Source organism: Oncorhynchus mykiss, chromosome 27 (genome assembly GCF_013265735.2).
Source record: "Oncorhynchus mykiss isolate Arlee chromosome 27, USDA_OmykA_1.1, whole genome shotgun sequence".
Taxonomy (NCBI): domain Eukaryota; kingdom Metazoa; phylum Chordata; class Actinopteri; order Salmoniformes; family Salmonidae; genus Oncorhynchus; species Oncorhynchus mykiss.
This window is the reverse complement of record NC_048591.1, coordinates 20,382,366-20,402,701: the sequence shown is the minus strand read 5'-3', so window position 1 is coordinate 20,402,701 and position 20,336 is coordinate 20,382,366. Positions and strand designations below refer to the sequence as shown.

At 41.5% G+C, this 20,336-nt stretch overlaps 2 protein-coding genes across 4 annotated transcripts in view; both read right to left on the bottom strand.

Annotated features, from left to right (window-relative positions):
• Positions 1–2,458: 2,458 nt before the first annotated feature.
• LOC110507734 (protein FAM222B) lies at positions 2,459–9,162 on the bottom strand. Of its 3 annotated transcripts, XM_036964752.1 has the most exons (4): positions 9,057–9,162; positions 6,830–6,960; positions 6,144–6,649; positions 2,459–6,104 (listed from the first exon to the last, which is right to left on the bottom strand). In XM_036964752.1, the coding sequence occupies exons 2-4, from the start codon at positions 6,912–6,914 to the stop codon at positions 4,419–4,421; spliced, it is 2,277 nt and encodes a 758-aa protein (XP_036820647.1). In that variant the 5' UTR covers positions 6,915–6,960; positions 9,057–9,162; the 3' UTR covers positions 2,459–4,418. The 3 variants fall into 3 exon arrangements, with proteins under 3 accessions (XP_036820647.1, XP_021443613.2, XP_021443614.2); XM_021587938.2 differs by having other exon boundaries at positions 2,459–6,649; XM_021587939.2 differs by lacking the exon at positions 9,057–9,162 and adding an exon at positions 8,802–9,048 and having other exon boundaries at positions 2,459–6,649.
• A 3,971-nt stretch (positions 9,163–13,133) lies between these two features.
• Positions 13,134–20,336, bottom strand: part of flot2b (flotillin 2b) — a 36,222-nt gene continuing 29,019 nt past the window's right edge. Inside the window, exons 7-11 of the mRNA XM_021587936.2 lie at positions 19,189–19,308; positions 18,639–18,853; positions 18,143–18,326; positions 13,660–13,809; positions 13,134–13,354 (exon numbers count right to left, since the gene is read on the bottom strand). Of these exons, the coding sequence (XP_021443611.1) occupies positions 13,316–13,354; positions 13,660–13,809; positions 18,143–18,326; positions 18,639–18,853; positions 19,189–19,308 (708 nt within the window). The 3' untranslated portion in view covers positions 13,134–13,315. The remainder of the gene's footprint in view (positions 13,355–13,659; positions 13,810–18,142; positions 18,327–18,638; positions 18,854–19,188; positions 19,309–20,336) is intronic.

Below are 20,336 nucleotides of genomic sequence, written 5' to 3'. Positions count from 1 at the left end.
ACTGATAGAGACATACCCCAAGCGACTTACAGCTGTAATCGCAGCAAAAGGTGGCGCTACAAAGTATTAACTTAAGGGGGCTGATTAATTTTGCATGCCCAGTTTTTGATTTGTTAAAAAAGTTTGAAATATCCAATAAATGTTGTTCCACTTCATGATTGTGTCCCACTTGTTGTTGATTCTTCACAAAAAAATAGTTTCATATCTTTATGTTTGAAGCCTGAAATGTGGCAAAAGGTCACAAAGTTCAAGGGGGCCAAATACTTTCGCAAGGCACTGTATGTATGGTGACAAACAGATCTGTAGAGCTAACAGAGGTTATTCCTCATCTGCTCAAGTCCATTATTCAAACTAATAAATCTGAACTATTCATTTTTTGAATACTTACTATATTTGTATTGGCCTTTATTCGATACATTAATATACATATAAAGGTGTTGTCCAGTATGCTACAGAAGGTGCCAGTATGAGGCAACAATGATTAGCAGAACCATATCCACTCAAGCTGACGTTTGTATTTGCAGGGAGATGGCTCTATCCTGAAAAGGTTTAGCTTGTCCACTCGCCGCAGCTCCACATCCATGAGCTCTGGAGTCTTGAGTTCATCCTACCTAACCTCACACACCCTAGACGGTGATTTCTGACATGTTTGCATTGGTGTCTGTCAAATCTTTCATTATTGGATATTATTTCTAGACTGTCAACAAATCCATAAAAAATGTATAATCGATGTTTGGGAATTATAAACAATTGGAAGTGTTTAACTTCATTCCATCCATAAATTGACATAGAAGAATGACTATTAGAAATGTTTTTATATCCTTTGAAAATCCCCTGTTCCATAGATATCTCAAGCCTTGCTGTTACAAATAAAATAAACTGAAAATAAAAAGGTATCAGTTTTGCAAATGCAAACTTTATTTTGGTTAGGGGGGAATGTTAGTGCAAAGCATAGTTCAAGGATAGGTAAGCTGGAATAACACAACCACTGCCATTCATCTCACACTTCCACTTATGTGGAGCAAAAACACTCACCAGCACCATTAACATCACAGTCCCACATTCTGTTCCTACAACTGTCTAGAGGGCAGCAGACCACTATTTTGTCACAACCTTAAAATAGCATGATTCTTTAAAACTAATACAAACCAAGATGGCTAAAGAATGTTAGCATCCAAAATGGCACACGACTTTCGAAACAGTGCAGCACTTTTGACTATGACCCTAGGTCAAGTCGTACAGTAGTGAATAGGATGCCATTTCAGACATAGAATGTAACTAGGCTTTGGGCCATGGTGATTATGGTTGAGGGGAAGGCTTGGTGAGTTTGGTCAGTGATTCAGCAGCAGCCGTTCAGACTCCCAACATTGTCTGGAATCATTGTGGTATGTAAACGCGGACGCCTGTCCAGTATCAGTAGTTACAGTTAGAAGCTTGGTCACCCCCAAAATGGATAGATGTGCACCACTGTGTAGTGTGCACAAGTATCTAGGCTTTACACCCTTTCTCTCACACACACCCACACATACTATTTCATATGAAATGTCTCCGCTGGGCTTAATATTAGAAAGTGTAACTGTAAACCTGACGTTCTCGGGCTGTAACATGGCTGTACAACATTATAGAATAAGTAAATCAGGTCAAATGGAACAACAGGTACATCGCTTGGTTCACTGCAGCAACAGTTGGTCCATTTCCACTACACAGATTTACAATCTCGCATTTCAAAAATCCATGACAACACATTATAAATAGGAACCTTTATTCCAATAGTACAACCCATACATCATTACTATACATACACACACACACACACTCTTGTGTGTTCAGATTAGAATTCAATAGCAGCTTCAAGGGCCAGGCACATCAGGAACACAACAGTAGTAAGAGCCAAACAGAATCTAGCTACTGCCCTCAAGGGAAGAAAGCTCAATCCATAACATTAAAGGTGCTACACAGAACATCTCCCCTATGTGGAAGCTAGGAGAATTGCAACAGCACTAGGCTGCATTCAAAACAAATGTACCATCTCCCCCACAACATGGAGACACACGCTTGAGCCTTTTACTTTCGGTTTTGGTCCACCAGCTTTAAACAGCTGTAAAAAAATGTTTTGTTATTAAAAAGATATTTCACAGCAATTTAGAAGGTACAATGATTCCCTCCACTATTCAGTGCTTGTTTTTCTCACAAACTGAAAATGAGCAGTGTAGAATTTTAGCAACCAGGAAATTAGAGATATTTTTACATTGGCTGCTTGACCCGATTTCCACACAAGCAAAGTCAAAACAGCTTTCCCATTTTGACAGATGCCGCTCTGGCGGGAGAAATCAATAGGTGTTTATAACAGCACTGGCGGTCAGGTAAGTAATACTGTGAACCACGTATCATTCCCCCAGTACTGCAGATATATTATGGCAATTTTCTGAATGACAATGCTTTTTTTTTTTGAAAAAAAAAAAAGGTGTAGCGCCTTTAAGGCTACATAACCTCTATAAATCAAATTACCTCTATGACTTAACCTTTCCATCGCTTACTGAATGCAGCTAGTTGTGAGACATCAGTTTGCATTGTTTTGTGTCTGATCATATGCGTTACCTATGGCACCCGTGTGGAAAAACCTATGGCTTCAGGATGCAGTGTTCAAATAAATAAATTAGCTAAGAACTAAATTAGTGTAAGGGCATTTGTCACGTAGAAACAACGAAAGAAACGTACTCCAAAGACCATAGTTACAGCCCAGTGCCACACACCTATGAAACTCTGCTTAACACTATTCATGCTTATTATCCTTTAAATGGAGGACTTTTACTTAGCAATTTAACAATGGCCTTAAATGAAAACATATGCAGAAACAATTTTCGATATAGGATGCGACACCACGCACTGTTTACGGAAATCCGGCATGGTGTAAAAAGTCAACATTTAAGGTAGAAGGTAACTAATATAACGTTTAAGGCTTTTTTCCCCAAGAGTTATTAGGGAGGAGGAAAGAGTAAGCCAAATTAAACTGAGGAAAAACACAGCATGCTAGACCCATAGAAATATCATTACTTAGACGTAATTATATTTCTATGGCTAGACCCATCTACAAGCATGAGGAGGTAACCTGCATATAAAATAACTGGACTGAACCTCGGTTCTCCTTTCTAGGTAGTAGAGAGACAATACAGTTGGGGTTAGGCTAGCAAGTGAAGGAAAAGAGGTATCCCAATAAGCAAGCTAGATCTGTTTTCTGAAGCAAACCAGCTTCTGTTAGCGTCACATTCAAGCTCAGTCTTTAGCCGTACTACGACAGTAACGACACTAATTCTAGCAGGCTTGTAACTGCACGTTGCACATGGCTAGTCGAATGCCATACTTTTCATTAAGACTCAGTTGACAAAAGTTAGCTCGCTAACTCTTCAAACCTGCTTCGTAGGATACCCCTCAGCTTACCAGAACCCCCAGACAGGTAAAGATCCACAAGGAATCCATTCACTTGTTTACAGTAGTATAGTGGTGAAACAAATAAATATTTTAACCCTCCGGTATGTTCGGTTGTACTTGCAAGTGACTTGCAATTTGGTCTAAGCAAACACAGACAATTCCTTTCAAGATCAGGGGATTGATCCTACTGGGTTCACATTATTCAAAAGACAATGTTTTTCCCAAAGGGAGGTTTTGTTCCTTTTGTAAATGTTTAGCATGACATTTCGATTCTCTAAGTCCTCATACTGAAAGCGTCACTGGAGAAATTCAAGTAGAGACAATTTAACTTAAGTAACAGAACAAAGTAGGGATAAAAAAAAAAAAAACTAAAAACGACTTCAAAAGTACTCTGTTAAGGTCTTATCACACACAAGAGGACAGGACAAAATGGGGAGAGATTGAAGTAAGAATATACTCAGACATGAACCTGATTCATATTAGCATACAAAAATACCCATTCAAATGTAAACATAGGCCAGGAAATAACACCCCATTTTCAGCCGCTGCATTGGCAGCTATTAGGCCACTAATGTTGTAAAAGGGCGTGGTTGGTTCCATGACAACCTGGGGATAACTATGGTAATTATTATGTGGAAAGGAAGTAGCTCTACTAGGTTCTCTACTTAGTCCTAGATAACAATAGAGTATTCCAGAAAATACTACAAGAAGCAGATGTCCATGTTGTGGTATGAGTAAGTATTCTTCATCATTAGAATAACAATCAAAAACCCTTCATCTGGCACTAAGGTTTAACAGATACCTTTAAGGGCTAAGGACCTACTTTTAAAACACATAAGTCAGTGATTAAACATTGAGAGCAGGAGCAACCGACTAGGGAGAACATTCAATTGATCACTTGCAAGAACTCTACAACATGTGGACACCTGATTATAATCTTGAATCATTCACCAACCATGACACACAACTGGTGAGGTGAAGACTGCTATCTATCTATAGCCTGGGTGATGAGCGGGGATATTTCTACCGTTGCCTAACTCTGGGCCCTGGGCTAGAGCTCTACTCATGGGGGGCCTGTGCATCTTCCCCATGGCACCTGGGTTATGCTGGAATGCCTGGAAATCCCCAGCCAGGTAATCAGACACGTTCTGCTTCATCAGCTTGGTCTGACCCGAACCTGGGAACCCGGGTCTGGCTCCTGGTCGGTACTGTGATCCTGGTGTGCTGCAGTCTATGGAGGCCCCTGACGGGCCCCCCTGGAAGGCCAAATCCAGAGGGCCAAGACCATCACTTTTGCCTGCTTGTAGGACACTGCCCCATGGAGCCTGCAGGTAGCACCCGTTGGTGTAGCTGGGCATGGTGCCACCCGGTGGGCCGGTTACGGAGGACGAGGGGGTTGTCTTGTCTGATGGGTGTTTAAGGTAGAAAGCTTGTGGCTGCGAGGCCAGCAGCACGTGGGGATAGTTGAGGGTCTTGGCAGTGTAGACAGGCCCAGAGGGGATTTCTCTCCTGGGGTTCTTGCTGGGGTTGGTTCCCTCGGGCAGGTGCTGCATGTGAGCCAGCTGGTGCTGGTTCCAGGAGTGTTGCTGTTGGAGTTGCTGCTGTTGGAGTTGCTGCTGTAACTGATGTTGTAGCTGTTGCTGCTGGTGAACCTGTTGGAGCTGCTGTACCTGATTATGTTGTTGTTGCTGGTGAACCTGTTGTAACTGCTGTAATTGCTGCTGCTGTAACTGCTGCTTTATGTCAGTGTGGAAAGCAGGTGGCAACCTGTTCATGACAGCTATGTTGGGCTGTAGGCCACCAGCAGGGCCCTGGGACTCTTCAGGGGCCTTCTCTGTGGGGCCCAGCAGGCAGGAGGGAAGGAGGTCCAGATTGTGGGGTGTGTTGACCCTGGAGCTGGCATTGATGAGAAGGTTACGGCTGATGGGGCTGGGGTTGGCAATCTGGCCCTCACACACCGAGGTGGCACCCATTCCGGCCCGAGCCTGACAGAACTGGTTGATCTGGTGCACGATGCTACTCAGGTCTGTGCCCGGCCGGTTGTGGTGCAGGCAGGCCGCCATGGATAGCGGGATGGTGGAGGTAGATACAGTTACGTTTGGCGGGACGTCTGCGTCTGGCAGCTTCCTGGGGCCATAGGGGGGGCCTGGCTGGGGCTGCAGGGCAGAGTGAGGGCCAGGGCCGGCACCGGAGGCCTGGGGGAACTGCTGAGATGGGGGGAGGCCCTGGGAATGTTGCAGACTGGGTGGAGGCTGGGACTGGGCTACGTCAGGCTGGTGCCGGATGCCCTGGGGGAGAGGCTGTGACAGGCTCTGGGGGTGCTGCATGCCCTGGGAATGTTGCAGACTAGGTGGAGGCTGGGCCTGGGCTAAGTCAGGCAGGTGCCGGAGACCTTGAGCCTGAGCCACAGCCTGCTGTACTAAAGCTTGTTGGTGAGGAAGAGTCTGGTGCTGCAGCGTCTGAGGATGAAAAAGATGCTGCTGCTGTAAGGTTTGTGGCCGAGTCTGATCTTGCTGTCGTAAAGTCTGCGTGTGAGGCAAACTTTGCTGCCGCTGGATATTCTGGGGGTGCGCCAGATTCTGCTGTTGCTGCTGTACAGTTTGCAGCTGGGACAAGCTTGGTTGCCGCTGTAAAGTTTGAGGGTGGGCCATGTTCTGTTGCTGTAAAGTTTGAGGGTGGGCCATGTTTTGTTGCTGTAAAGTTTTAGGTTGAGGTTGAGGAATATGTGGCTGTGAAGTCACACGATGAGCCATGTTGTGCTGCTGTACAGCATGCTGTGGATGTGGGTGGGGGAGGCCCTGTTTCTGGTTCAATGCCTGGTGTTGGGTTTGGGACATGCCCTGGAGGTGGGGGACAGGCTCGGGGAGATTTAAAGAGCTTTGAGTGACGTGCGACCCGCTGTGGAGGTTCATGGCTGCTTTGGGAAGCAGATGGGCTTGGCTGCCGTCTGTGTCTTTGAGGGTGCTTTTCCCGGTCGAAGTGCGGAGGACGGCTAGGAGGCCCGCTCTGGTGCTGCTGACCTGAGACTGGTAGGGGCTGTGGCGCTGGCTGGACGTGTCCAACCCGTTCACTGTGCGGCGGATGTGCTTTCTCTGAGGTACTTTGACACTGTTGGGGAAGATCTTTATGGTCAGAGGCTTGTTGGCGACTTTCTTAGCAAAGGCATCTAATTCTGCTGGGGTTGGATAGTTGGCAGATCTCATCTTCTGTGTAGTGTCCCCTAGGATGGAAAGAAGGACAGAGAGAGACAGAACAAGGAATTTTTGCATAACCAACGTTTCTTCATTCAACTAGTGACTGGAAAGGATTTACAACTCATTAAGTGGAAATATGAATAGGAAACTTATTTCAGATTTCTATGAAACTATAGTATTCAATTCTATCAGATCAAAACACTTACATTGCTGAAGTCCAGTGTTCATCTGCGTGTGGGAGAGAAATCGGGTTGTAGGGTCACCTGATGATGCTGGCAGACAGGCCAGCATGTCACACTTCCACTAATGCAACATGGGAAACACTCTCCTCACCATGCTGAGAGAGAGACGCCACATTGACCATGTAAAATGACTCCGCCATAAGGCTATTTATTTCCTGTACATTGTAACCTTTCTAAAATGGCAGTCAGTTGGTAATCAGCCCGCATTTGTGCCTCAGCCTTTTACAGCAAACACCCTGCCTGCTGCTAGACAGACAGAGCAGGGGGCTTAAGATGGAGACGCCTTTTCTCCTTTCCTAGGGCACAGCAGGACATACTGCATGATGGCTACTGGCTAGAGAACCTCAAGCTGGCTCCACCAATCTGTGTCTGCATTCCAAATTACACCCTGTATAGTGTACTACTACTGACCAGGGACCATAGAGTGGTGAGGAGGAAGAGGAGCTCCACAGACCCTTAGCCTCCAGAAGTAATTTAGCCATTGCGATGTGTAGAGTTGATATTTTTTTAAGTTTTCTTGAGTCAATTAACTCGACATTATTAATGAGTAATCCAGTAAAGTCAGTTGAAAAAAGGTTAAGGGTACAAGACCGTGTACATATGGAAAAATCCCTACATATCCCATCAAGCCAAGCGGGGAGAAGCTGCCTGTTGTCACAGTTCCAAGACCAGTCAGATACTTCCAGCTAACCCTATGCAAATGAAGATGGTGGATCTCAAAACTGAACTTGGATCAGAGTTAAGTAGCAATGATATCTTACGCCAACTGTCGTCTTACGGCATATCTTGAAACGGTCATGACGTTGCAACAAAATACAATTTAAGTTTCTTTCCAGCAAATGACTTAGTTACATGATTGTACAACTAGCAAAGGAGTTTTGAAGTTGAGAGTACAGTATATGAAGTTTGGTAATGAGGTTGAAAACTAGCATAGTTCAGTTAGCCAGCTGGTTTAAATCAAATTTTATTGGTCATAAAGACATATTTAGATGTTATTGCGGGTGTACCGAAATGCTTGTTTAGCCAGGGAAAATGAGCTCAGGTCTAGTGCTTATGTGCAGCTCAGTTGGTAGAGCATGGCACTTGCAACCCCAGGGTTGTGGGTTCAATTCCTATTTTTATTTGTCTAACCAAGTCAGTTAAGAACAAATTTTTACTAACAATGACTGCCTACACCGGCCAATCCCTAATGATGCTGGGCCAATAGTGGGGGACCAGTATGAAAATGTATGCACTCACTACTGTAAGTCTATCCGGATCAGAGTCTGCTAAATGACTAATGTAAATGCTTTACAATACTAAGCGATGCAGGACAGCTGTGTTTAAAGTATGTAATGGTGCTTTAACGTCACACAGAACACCTTTCAGTTCTGGAACAAAGCTAAATGTCAGAACCCAGAAGTCCCAATGACTCAAGAATGCAAAGTCTTACACTGTAGCTGATTAGTGTCCAGCTGACCAGTTCTTGAAAAGGATGGAGCTACTAGTTACAATAAATATACTCAGACAGTCTGATGACTACTAGGTCTACCATAAATGTTATTGCATCATTGCGTAAATATCAATAAGTCATTTAACGTTGGCTCTGGCCTGGGTAGGGTTTTTCTGATCTAGAATGCGAGGACATTAATATAACTAGTTATGAACAAAGACCTTAAATACAAACTAGCTGGTGTCATCGTTGAGTAGCATTGTCGTCTAGTAGTCAATAGACCACTTCAAATGTAAATGAGCGCTAACTATTTGGCTACACAATATTAGCGTGCCAAAAAGTACTTATTTTTTTCCCAAACAAACTACACAACACAGGCATTGTAGTTCTAATCAGTAACGTTGCTTAGGCTAACGTACTGTTTACACGAGATGTTAACCATTAAGTTAGTCAGTTGATAAAGAAGCAAGCAATATAGCGAGCGAACAAGCTAGTGTTAAATACCTCGAGTCATAGCACCACAAAGCATTGAACACTTCTTTGTGCTGCTAGCGATCAGCTAGGTTAACTAGCTAACGTTAGCCAGCTATCATAACCGGCGTCTGATAGCTACTGAAGTAAACATTTTTCAAAAGGAAACGCTGGAAAGTCATAATACGCAAAATACATACTCCCCCGCGAAATCAAGAGAAAGCTATTTGAGAAAACATTCTTGCGAGATGATCGAACATCGATATTTTGGTTATGATGTTAGCTCACCGATGCTTTTTCTGCTGCTTGCTTTCTGCAACAGAAACTTTGAGAAGGCATGCGCATTAGGTACCCGGAGTTCTAGGACCTTTATTCGGTATATTTTAGGTGTGCATACTGAATACCTGACTAATATTCCTTGGTGATCTGACAAGAGATGGAAGTGCTGAGATTCTTCATGCAAGAGGTTTTAAAAACGATTTATGATAAGGATTGATTGAATGAATGACAGGCCTTGGCTCAAGTTAGTCTTTCTAGAATGCAATACTTTACTAACTGGTTTTACATGCCATGAATGTGTCAGCTAGCTTTGATCATACTGTTCACCCCAGACCATATATCAATATCTATGATGTACACCCACCCTGTTGTCTACTGAATTATTACATTGCCATTAGAAAAACAGCACAACTATTTGTTGTAATTTTATTACAATGACAGATGAAGACAAATATGGTAATTGTATATAATGTTACAGATGAATAACATTCACACATATGTAGGATCACTTGTGTCCTGTTGAGAAAAAATATCTACATTACCACAAAACTGGTGGCATAAGTACATGCACTGTGAATGATTATCTCTACATTTGACACAACAGTAAAGTGATGATTTTCACACAAAAATGACAAAAGCACATTTCCAAATTACCTCTGGATCAAACATACAATATCTTCAGTGGTTTGTCTACAAATTGTATGCTTAGCCAGAACAATGCATTTGGACATGAAGCCACAATGCAACTCAAAAATCTAAATTACAGCTGCTACACAACTGACACATTTTCACAGTATTAGAAAAATAACACTGGCAATGAGTCAAATCAATGAGGGCAGCAAAAAATAAACATAACAGTTTCACAGTCCTTCATAGTAGTAACTTTCATTTGACTTATTACAAAGAATGTTATGATATGTCTGGGAGGGGGAAAGGACAACATTTTTCCAATTGAACATTGTTTGAAAAAGTACTGAGCAAGTTAGAATCTGTCTACTTACATGATAGCTGGACTTTTCCCATCTTGGTTTGCCATTTCCCATGATCTTATGTTAAATAGTGCAAGTCACCAAATCAGTGATGATGGCATCCACATATATTAAAAATGAACAATATCTGCCATTTCCCTATCCTTGTACAAAGGGCTACTCTCCACCTTGTTTAAGATTATAACGTAAATAGTGATACTAAACAAGAAGAATGTTAGTCTACCTCCACAAAAAAAGCCAATATAATCAGATTGTGATTATCCGTCTTGGAATGAGCTCAACAAACAGATCATAAACATGGAGGTAATGTGGAATGACAATAGTATAACAGCACATATACCCATTTTCACAATTATATTTCATTAAAAGCAAGATAAATTACTAAATACATTGAACAGGAGTGATATCTTTCTCTGACAAGAGTATGATATACAAAGTTATCTTTAGCAAAAATTACATTGTGCACAGAACCTGAAGGGCTGTCTTACATGGTTTAACATTGACATATTACTATATAAAACTGCAACCCCCCCCCCCCCCAAAGAATAAGTGTCTGTCAATGTTATAGTCAAGTCACACTAATCAAATTAAACATGAAATTAAGAATTCAACAGAATGAACAAACTCATTTCTTAAAACATATCCCAGCTCATGTTTTTTTAAATATATATATGTGTATAATAAAAAATGATACGGTGCAATGACTAGTATTTGGCTATGAATAACACCATTTTACTTCTTCTTTGACTCAAAAACCCTTCAATATTTCACATACTGAACCTTCTCCAGGGCAAAGAGTTCTCTCAATAAATTACCCTGGATCATAGCATCCCACAAAGTTCATAATCTCTCCCTCAAACTTCAAGTCAATTCAGTACTTCAACTTACTTTGAGCCAAATCAGAAACATGCATCGTAGCCAAAGAAATAAAGGTCTGGCAATCAGGTTTCTGTGATTAGTAAAAAAAAAAAAAGCCATTATTGTTGCTATAAATTAAAGTGTTAGGAATAATGTACTAAACATATTTTTTACAACATACAACTAAATGAAAACACATGATTGCTTGTTGAGTGGGAAGAATTCCCAGTTTTGTAGTAGAAGCCTAAATAAATTTGAGGATAGTAAGCACCTTATTTTATGTAGCACTTCATACAACTTGTCACCTGATTGCGAAAACCCATAACTCATCATAAAGGATACAAATGAAATCAGTTAAATTAAAAGTTATATACATTAGAGTACAGTAACTTCCATAACTTATACAATAATCACGTGATAGCAGGAATTGATAATGACTCAGTAATCATGAAGTGTATAATTGGCAAGGTGAGTACACCTTTGGAAGAAAATCACTGAGGTTGCTCTTCTTAACAGCTAACTGTTCACTGAAATTACATGGTAAGGTAGAGACTAGAGAGAATAAGTTAAATAAAAAAAGGCTCAGTTCATGCTAAATGATAACAATGCATCCCGTGTGATCTACTGATTGTAAAAGGCTTCCATGATTAAAAAAGTAGTGAACTCGAAGATACAGAGTATATAAAGGAGCAGCAGTACATGCAGATATTCTGGTCCTGTAAAAATTAAGGCACCAGAGGTTAAAAAAAATTCACTTCATATAAAAAAATATATATACAGTGGGGAGAAGCATTATTTGATACACTGCAGATTTTGCAGGTTTCCCTACTTACAAAGCATGCAGAGGTCTGTAATTTTTTAAATCATAGGTACACTTCAACTGTGAGACGGAATCTAAAAAAACAATCCAGAAAATCCCATTGTATGATTTTTAGGTAATTAATTAGCATTTTATTGCATGACATAAGTATTTGATCACCTACCAACCAGTAAGAATTCCGGCTCTCACAGACCTGTTCTTTTTTTTTTTAGGAAGCCCTCCTGTTCTCCACTCATTACCTGTATTAACTGCACCTGTTTGAACTCGTTACCTGTATAAAAGACACCTGTCCACACACTCAATCAAACAGACTCCAACCTCTCCACAATGGCCAAGACCAGAGAGCTCTGCAAGGACATCAGGGATAAAATTGTAGACCTGCACAAGGCTGGGATGGGCTACAGGACAGAAAATAAATAGAAAATGAAAGAAGTTCAAGATGACGGTCAATCACCCTCGGTCTGGGGCTCCATGCAAGATCTCACCTCGTGGGGCATCAATGATCATGAGGAAGGTGAGGGATCAGCCCAGAACTACACGGCAGGACCTGGTCAATGACCTGAAGAGAGCTGGGTCCACAGTCTCAAAGAAAACCATTAGTAACACACTACGCCGTCATGGATTAAAATCCTGCAGCGCACGCAAGGTCCCACTGCTCAAGCCAGCGCATGTCCAGGCCCGTCTGAAGTTTGCCAATGACCATCTGGATGATCCAGAGGAAGAATGGGAGAAGGTCATGTGGTCTGATGAGAAAATAGAGCTTTTTGGTCAAAACTCCACTCGCCGTGTTTGGAGGAAGAAGAAGGATGAGTACAACCCCAAGAACACCATCCCAACCGTGAAGCATGGAGGTGGAAACATCATTCTTTGGGGATGCTTTTCTGCAAAGGGGACAGGACGACTACACCGTATTGAGGGGAGGATGGATGGGGCCATGTATTGCGAGATCCTGTTCAACAACCTCCTTCCCTCAGTAAGAGCATTGAAGATGGGTCGTGGCTGGGTCTTCCAGCATGACAACGACCCGAAACACACAGCTAGGGCAACTAAGGAGTGGCTCCGTAAGAAGCATCTCAAGGTCCTGGAGTGGCCTAGCCAGTCTCCAGACCGGAACCCAATAGAACATCTTTGGAGGGAGCTGAAAGTCCGTATTGCCCAGCGACAGCCCCAAAACCTGAAGGATCTGGAGAAGGTCTGTATGGAGGAGTGGGCCAAAATCCCTGCTGCAGTGTGTGCAAACCTGGTCAAGCACTACAGGAAACGTATGATCTCTGTAATTGCAAACAAAGTTTTCTGTACCAAATATTAAGTTCTGCTTTTCTGATGTATCAAATACTTATGTCATGCAATAAAATGCTAATTAATTACTTAACATTTTTTGTTTTAGATTCCGTCTCTCACAGTCGAAGTGTACCTATGATAAAAATTACAGACCTCTACATGCTTTGTAAGTAGGAAAACCTGCAAAATCGGCAGTGTATCAAATACTTGTTCTCCCCACTGTGTGTGTGTGTGTGTATATATATATAATTTCAAGTGTATTGAAGGCAGTCTATGGGAGTGCATAAAACAGATATTGGAGTAGAAGGGAGAGATTGTTTTCAGGCCTGAGCATAGCTCATCTTCTGCAGTAGTGGGATCTGTTGAATAGAAAACAAAAACAATTCAATTTAGGTTAGAAAAAAAGATTGTATTCTAAGGTTTAATTTCAATACTTCTTAAAAAATTGCATGTAGGCTGGAAAATCCAACAGCACCAATAGGATCCTATGCAACATATTAGCTAATTCATAGAATTACTAGAACAGACATTACCACTCTATTCAAGTCAACGTTCCATGATAGGTGGACCATCTGGCAGCAATAATGAGTGTAATTCTATTTCTATAGACACACTAATATATGTTTCACATACAATTTTCACCATAGACCACACCCCTAATTACCTTTGATAGGTCAATTCCAGTGAGGGCGTTGACGGACACTGGAAGTTCAGCCAGGAGGCGATTCACTTCCCCAGTCACACGGTTGCCCTTCCCGCTCAGGATGACTATCTCATTGGTCCTGGCCAGCGGTGCCGCCACCTTGGCTGCAATCTAGGAAGACACGGGCACATTGAGATGTTTTTTTATTTTATTGTGCTCACATCACAAGACACGTTTAAGGTATATGATGTCATATTACATCAACTGATGTAAACCTCTGGTTGAACAAATCACTTGTGAGTCACTTTAAAATGGTGTAATCTGCCACTTGTACTACCACCTCTAACACTGGCTGACAAAGATACTGTAGATAACTACTGGTGGGTTATGACTGATACTACTGTCCAGTCAAAAAGAAACAAACAAATACAAGTCATACACTGGCTTGTCATTATTACAGTGACGAGATGAACTGTTTATTACTGCTTTCAAATATCAAATGTGACTAGGTTTACCTGGGGGCATGATACTGAGTGTGTCTACCAATGTTGTGTTCAAGACTACCTAAAGCGAGACTGATTCAAGACCAAGACCGGAGCAAATCGAGTCAGAGCCAAGACCGAGACCGGGAGAGGGACAAGGGGTCCGAGACCGAGTCAAGACTGAGACCAGAAAAATGTCTAATTCAAAACCACCATTTGTCAAATCACCACCATAATAAGAGTTAAAAATGTCCAGTATTTCTGTGTTCATATTTCAGAACATATGGATTCTTTGGACATTCAGAATACTGAAAAAATGCATGCTGATGGAAAATATAGCGACTCTACAAATTATTACTAACCCAAACACAGTGGGGAACAATGGGCCTTCTACACCTTCAGAGAAGGGCTAAGAATGTATAGAATGATTATATAACTATCTTCAATGATGTTCTGATTTAATCTCTTCAGTTTTTGTTGGAAAGGGTTAACACTGAAGGGGAAAAAAATCCAATCAGTCTTTAACTTCACTGATCTCTAGGGAGCTAAATCTAGCTAGCTAAAAATCAGCCATTGGATAGGCTAAATAAAGGTGTCTGGGATTCAACTATATTGGAACAAAATTTGGAGTGACAGTGGAATCAACCAATCACATTTTGACTTAATGGGTAGGACTGTTTTTACAAAAACATATGGAAACTTCTGCCTTCTTGCAGGCTAACTGGTCACTGCTCAATAGTGAGCTGTAGTTTTCCCACGGTCTAGCTAGATGAAGTTTCTAAAACAGGTTGAATGATGTCTGTGAGTATAACAGAACTCATATGGCAGGCAAAAACCTGAGAAAAAAATCCAACCAGGAAGTGGGAAATCTGAGGTTTGTAGTTTTTCAAGTCATTGTCTATCGAATATACAGTGTCTATGGGGTCATATTGCACTTCCTAGGGCTTTCACTAGATGTCAACAGTCTTTAGAACCATGTTTGAGGCTTCTACTGTGAAGGAGGGGGGAATGAGAGCTGATTGAGTCAGGTGTCTGGCAGAGTGCCATGAGCTCAGTCTCGCACACTCCCGTGAGAGTTAGCTGCATTCCATTGCATGTCCACAGACAAAGGAATTCTCTGGTTGAAACATTATTGAAGATGTATGATAAAAACATCCTAAAGATTGATTCTATACTTCGTTTTACATGTTTCTACGAACTGTAATATGACTTTTCGGCTGAACTTTCGCCTGGACTTGCCCGCGCCTCCTGAGTTTGGATTTGTGTGCTAAACGCGCAAACAAAAAGGAGGTATTTGGACATAAATTATGGACTTTATCGAACAAAACAAACATTTATTGTGGAACTGGGATTCCTGGGAGTGCATTCTGATGAAGATCATCAAAGGTAAGTGAATATTTATAATGCTATTTCTCACTTCTGTTGACTCCACAACATGGCAGGTATCTGCATTGCTTGTTTTTGTGTCTGAGCGCCGTACTCAGATTATTGCATGGTTTGCTTTTTCCGTAAAGTTTTTTTGAAATCTGACATAGCGGTTGCATTAACTTTTTATGGCTGCAGGGGCAGTATTGAGTAGCTTGGATGAAAAGGTGTCCATTGTAAACGGCCAGCTCCTCAGTCTCAGTTGCTAATATATGCATATTATTATTAGTATGGGATAGAAAGCACTCTGGAGTTTCTAAAACTGTTTGAATTATGTCTGTGAGTATAACAGAACTCATATTGCAGGCAAAAACCTGAGAAATTCCCCTTCCTGTTTGAATTTTTTCTGCGGGTGGCAGATTTTCAACCTAGCCCTCATTGAAATTACAGCGAGATATGGATGAGTTTTCACTTCCTACGCCTTCCACTAGATGTCAACAGTCAATAGAACTTTGTCTGATGACTAATGTGAAGGGGGGTCGAATGAGACAGGAAATAGTCACCACTGCCACGAGTTGACCATGCTTTCACTATGCGCGTTCACAAGGGAAGGACCTGCGTTCCACCGCTCATTTGAAGTCATTATAATTCTCCAGTTGGAACGTTATTCAAGATGTATGTAAACAACATTCTAAAGATTGATTCAGTACATCGTTTGACATGTTTCTACTGACTGTTACGGAACTTTTGGACATTTTGCCCCGTTATAGTGGACGCGCTTTGTGACTTTGGAATTGTTTACCAAACGCGCTAACCAAAGTAGCTAATTGGACATAAATAACGGACATTATTGAACAAATCAAGCATTTATTGTGGACCTGGGATTCCTAGGACTGCATTCTGATGAAGTTCATCAAAGGTAAGGAAACATTTATCATGTATTTTCTGGTTTCTGTTGACTCCAACATGGAGGCTAATTTTTCTATTGTTCTGAGCGCCGTCTCAGATTATTGCATGTGTTTCTTTTTCCGTAATAAAAAAAATAAAATCTGACACAGCGGTTGCATTAAGGAGAGGTATATCTATAATTCCATGTGTATAACTTGTATTATCATCTAAATTTATGATGAGTATTTCTGTTGAATGATGTGGCTATGCAAAATCACTGGATGTTTTTGGAACTAAGTGAATGGAATGCTCCAATGTAAACTCAGATTTTCTGATATAAATATGAACTTTATCAAACAAAACATGCATGTATTGTGTAACATGAAGTCCTATGAGTGTCATCTGATGAAAATTATCAAAGGTTAGTGATTAATTGTATCTCTATATGTGCTTTTTCTCTCTCTCTCTCTTTGGCTGGTAAAATTGGCTGTGTATTTTAGTGAGTTGTTGGTGAGCTAACATAACCGTTTGTGGTGCTTTCCCCATAAATCCTATTTGAAATCGGACACTGTGGTGGGATTAACAACAAGACTACCTTGAAAACGATATAAGATACATGTATGTTTGAGGAATTTTAATTATGAGATTTCTGTTCTTTTGAATATGGCGCCCTGTACTATAACTGATTGTTGTTATATCGCTCCCGGTAACGGGATCTCAGCCATAAGAAGTTAAGGACAAGTGGATCTAAAATTCCATGCATAACACTTGTATCTTTTAGCAATGTTTATTATGAGTACTTCTGTAAATTGATGTGGCTCTCTGCAAAATCACTGGATGCTTTGGAACTACTGAACATAACGCACCAATGTAAACGGAGATTTTTGGATCTAAATATGAACTTTATCGAACAAAACATACATGTATTGTGTAACATGAAGTCCTATGAGTGTCATCTGATGAAGATCATCAAAGGTTAGTGATTAATTATATCTCTATTTCTGATTTTTGTGACTCCTCTCTTTGGCTGGAAAAATGGCTGTGTTTTTCTGTGACTAGGTGCTGACCTAACATAATCGTTTGGTGTGCTTTCGTCGTAAAGCCTTTTTGAAATCGGACACAGTGGCTGGATTTACAACAAGTTTATCTTTAAAATGGTGTAAAATAGTTGTATGCTTGAGGAATTTTAATTATGGGATTTCTGTGGGTTTTGAATTTGGCGCCCTGCAATTTCACTGGCTGTTGGTGAGGTGAGACGCTACCGTCCCACATATCCCAGAGAGGTTAACATCATGCTGTGTGTGACTGCTGTCTTTCCATCGTCCCTATGCAATGGTGTAGTGGTGCCTGGAGAAGTGGATATACTCTCAGGAAGGGGAACAACCATGTTTAAACCACATCAAGCTTATTGGGTGGGCCTGCCAGGGCTCCCCAGTGGGTGGGCCTCTGTCCACCCAGGCCCATCCATGTCTATGATGCAAACAGACACTCACTGTCCGAGACCGAGTCAAGACCGATCTGACACCAAGACAAGACAGAGATACTCAATATATGGTTTTGAGACTAGTCTTGAGTACTACAACACTGGTGTCTACAGTAAATCTACACATTACTACCTCAATATGAATACATCTGTATAAAGGTCTCGTCAAGGCAGTAGTGATTTAATCTGATTCAATCTAAACAATTCAAACACACATGTAGATACACTGCATTTAAAAACAATAAACACAATATGACTTATGTGACTTATATCCATAGTGTGTTACCTTGGGTAGGGCCTCCAGGACCAGAGCAGTCTTGGCTGCCTCTCCATACTGCTGGTAGGCCTCAGCCTTCAGCCTCATCTTCTCAGCCTCAGCCTTCCCTATAGCCTCTATGGAGCAGGCCTCTGCCTCGCCTATCCTCCGGATCTTCTCTGCCTCCGCCTGGGCCATCAGAACCTTCTTCATCCTGAAAGACACAACACACTCGTATCAGAACAAATTGGAAACAAGATTGATTTCCGAAACAAACAATTTGTATGTAATTCATATGCTATTATTGTGTGATTACCATTTAACCTGATCACTTAGTAAATACCGGGACATTTTTGCACTGTTAAATGAAGTGCTACCAATCTATATGTCTTGAAGCATTCCAGACTGCACAAAAGTTGAGTGGAATCACTAGTGAAGGACATAGTTTGTATGTTACAGATAGGTAAACGTATAATGGGAAATAGACTGTGGATATGTTCTGTTATAATATAAAAGGTGTTCCTACTTCTGTCCCTCAGCCAGCTGCTGCATCTTGTATGCCTCTGCCTCGGCAGGCCTCTTCACCATGGCGATGAGCTCCTTCTCTGTGCGGACAATCTCCTTCTCCTCAATGGTGATCTGCTTCTTCCTCTGAACCACCTCAATCTCTATCTCCTCCAGCCTGATCTTCTGCTGTTCTTTAGCTGCCTGCAGCTCATAGGCCAGCTGAGCTTCCGCTTTCTGGAGGCACAGGGACAGAGAGAGACATGACCATGACGTCCATGTTGAAGCACACAGACAGCGAGACAGGATCATGACTTGGCTGTCTATGTTGATAGAGGAGTTTTAATGTTAAGGTTGGCTGGGGGGAGCATTTGGCTGCTTAGGGCGATATTCAATGTTCATTCCAGGCTCTCTGATCACGTAAGATGTCGCATTACCTAAATTTCTAACGCCTAATGATAATTAAGACTCGGATCGACCAACATCATAGAATCATTTAGTAGACTGGAATTTCTACCACACTGTACTGATTTAACTGGCATTCAAGAGTGGAGCATAAAGTTCATGCAGACCTTGGTGTTGACTTCTTGGTTGAAAGCAGCCTTCTGCAGTTCAAGTTTTCGTTTGGAGTCGGCCATCTTGGTGTCGGCCAGGAACTTGACATCCATCATCTCCTTCTTGCACTCTGCTTCCTGACGAGAGAGTGAGAGAGAATAATATACATGAGAGAGAGGGTGAGAGGAAAAGGGGAAATTAATAAAATGAGCATACAAACCTCTCAAATGAAAAGTATGTATATTAATACAGACAAACAGAGCCCCAGAAATAACTGCCTGTCACAACTTCCGCCGAAGTTGGTCCCTCTCCTTGTTCGGGTGGTGTTCGGCGGTCGACGTCACCGACCTTCTAGACATTGCTGATCCATTTTTCATTGGTTTTGTCTTGTCTTCCATCACACATTATTTACTGTTGTGCCTCGTCTCTTACAAAAGCTTTCCAGAACATGCAAACTGATTTTATACTGTTCAACATACCTTGTGTCAATTGAAGCTTATCCTCAATACTGACAAAACTAAACTAATGGTGTTTTCTAATGCAAGAAATAGACCTCAACCTTTCACCTATTACTACTACCTGTCAGGGCAAGGAGATTGAGGTTGTAACCTCATATAAATATCTTGGAATTATAATTGATGACGGCCTCTTTTAAATTGCATATTCAACAACTTACAAAAAAATTTAAGCTGAAATTGGGATTTTATTTTAGGAATAAGGCCTGTTTTTCTTTTGAAGCCAGAAGGAGGCTAGTATCAGCTACATGTATGCCTTTACTGGATATTTTATATATGACTGCTTCTGCTCAGTGTTTGAGATCAATTGACACTCTTTACCATGGCACTTTGAGATTTATTTTAAACTGCAAAACCCTTACGCACCACTGCACTTTGTATACCAGGGTTGGCTGGCCTTCTCTAGTCACTCGTAGGCTCAGTCACTGGTATACTTTTTACAAAGCCATTTTGGGTTTACTACCTTTTTATTTGGGCATTTTTATTGTTCAGAAATGTGGTGGGTACTCTCTTCGTTCACTGGACTTTATCCTGCTAAGTGTTCCAAATGTCCGAACTGAATTTGGTAAAAGGGCTTTTATGTACTCTGCGCCATCGTCTTGGAACACCTTACAAAATACTTTTAAACTGGAAGAACTTGACCCGATTGG

Bases quoted from the DNA above. Each gene is read 5' to 3' on its own strand.
- LOC110507734 (XM_021587938.2), bottom strand. From the start codon at position 6,914: ATGCTGGCCTGTCTGCCAGCATCATCAGGTGACCCTACAACCCGATTT. The intron at 6,650-6,829 runs GTAAGTGTTTTG...TTTCCATCCTAG, and splicing joins GAACACTGGACTTCAGCAAT to GGGACACTACACAGAAGATG.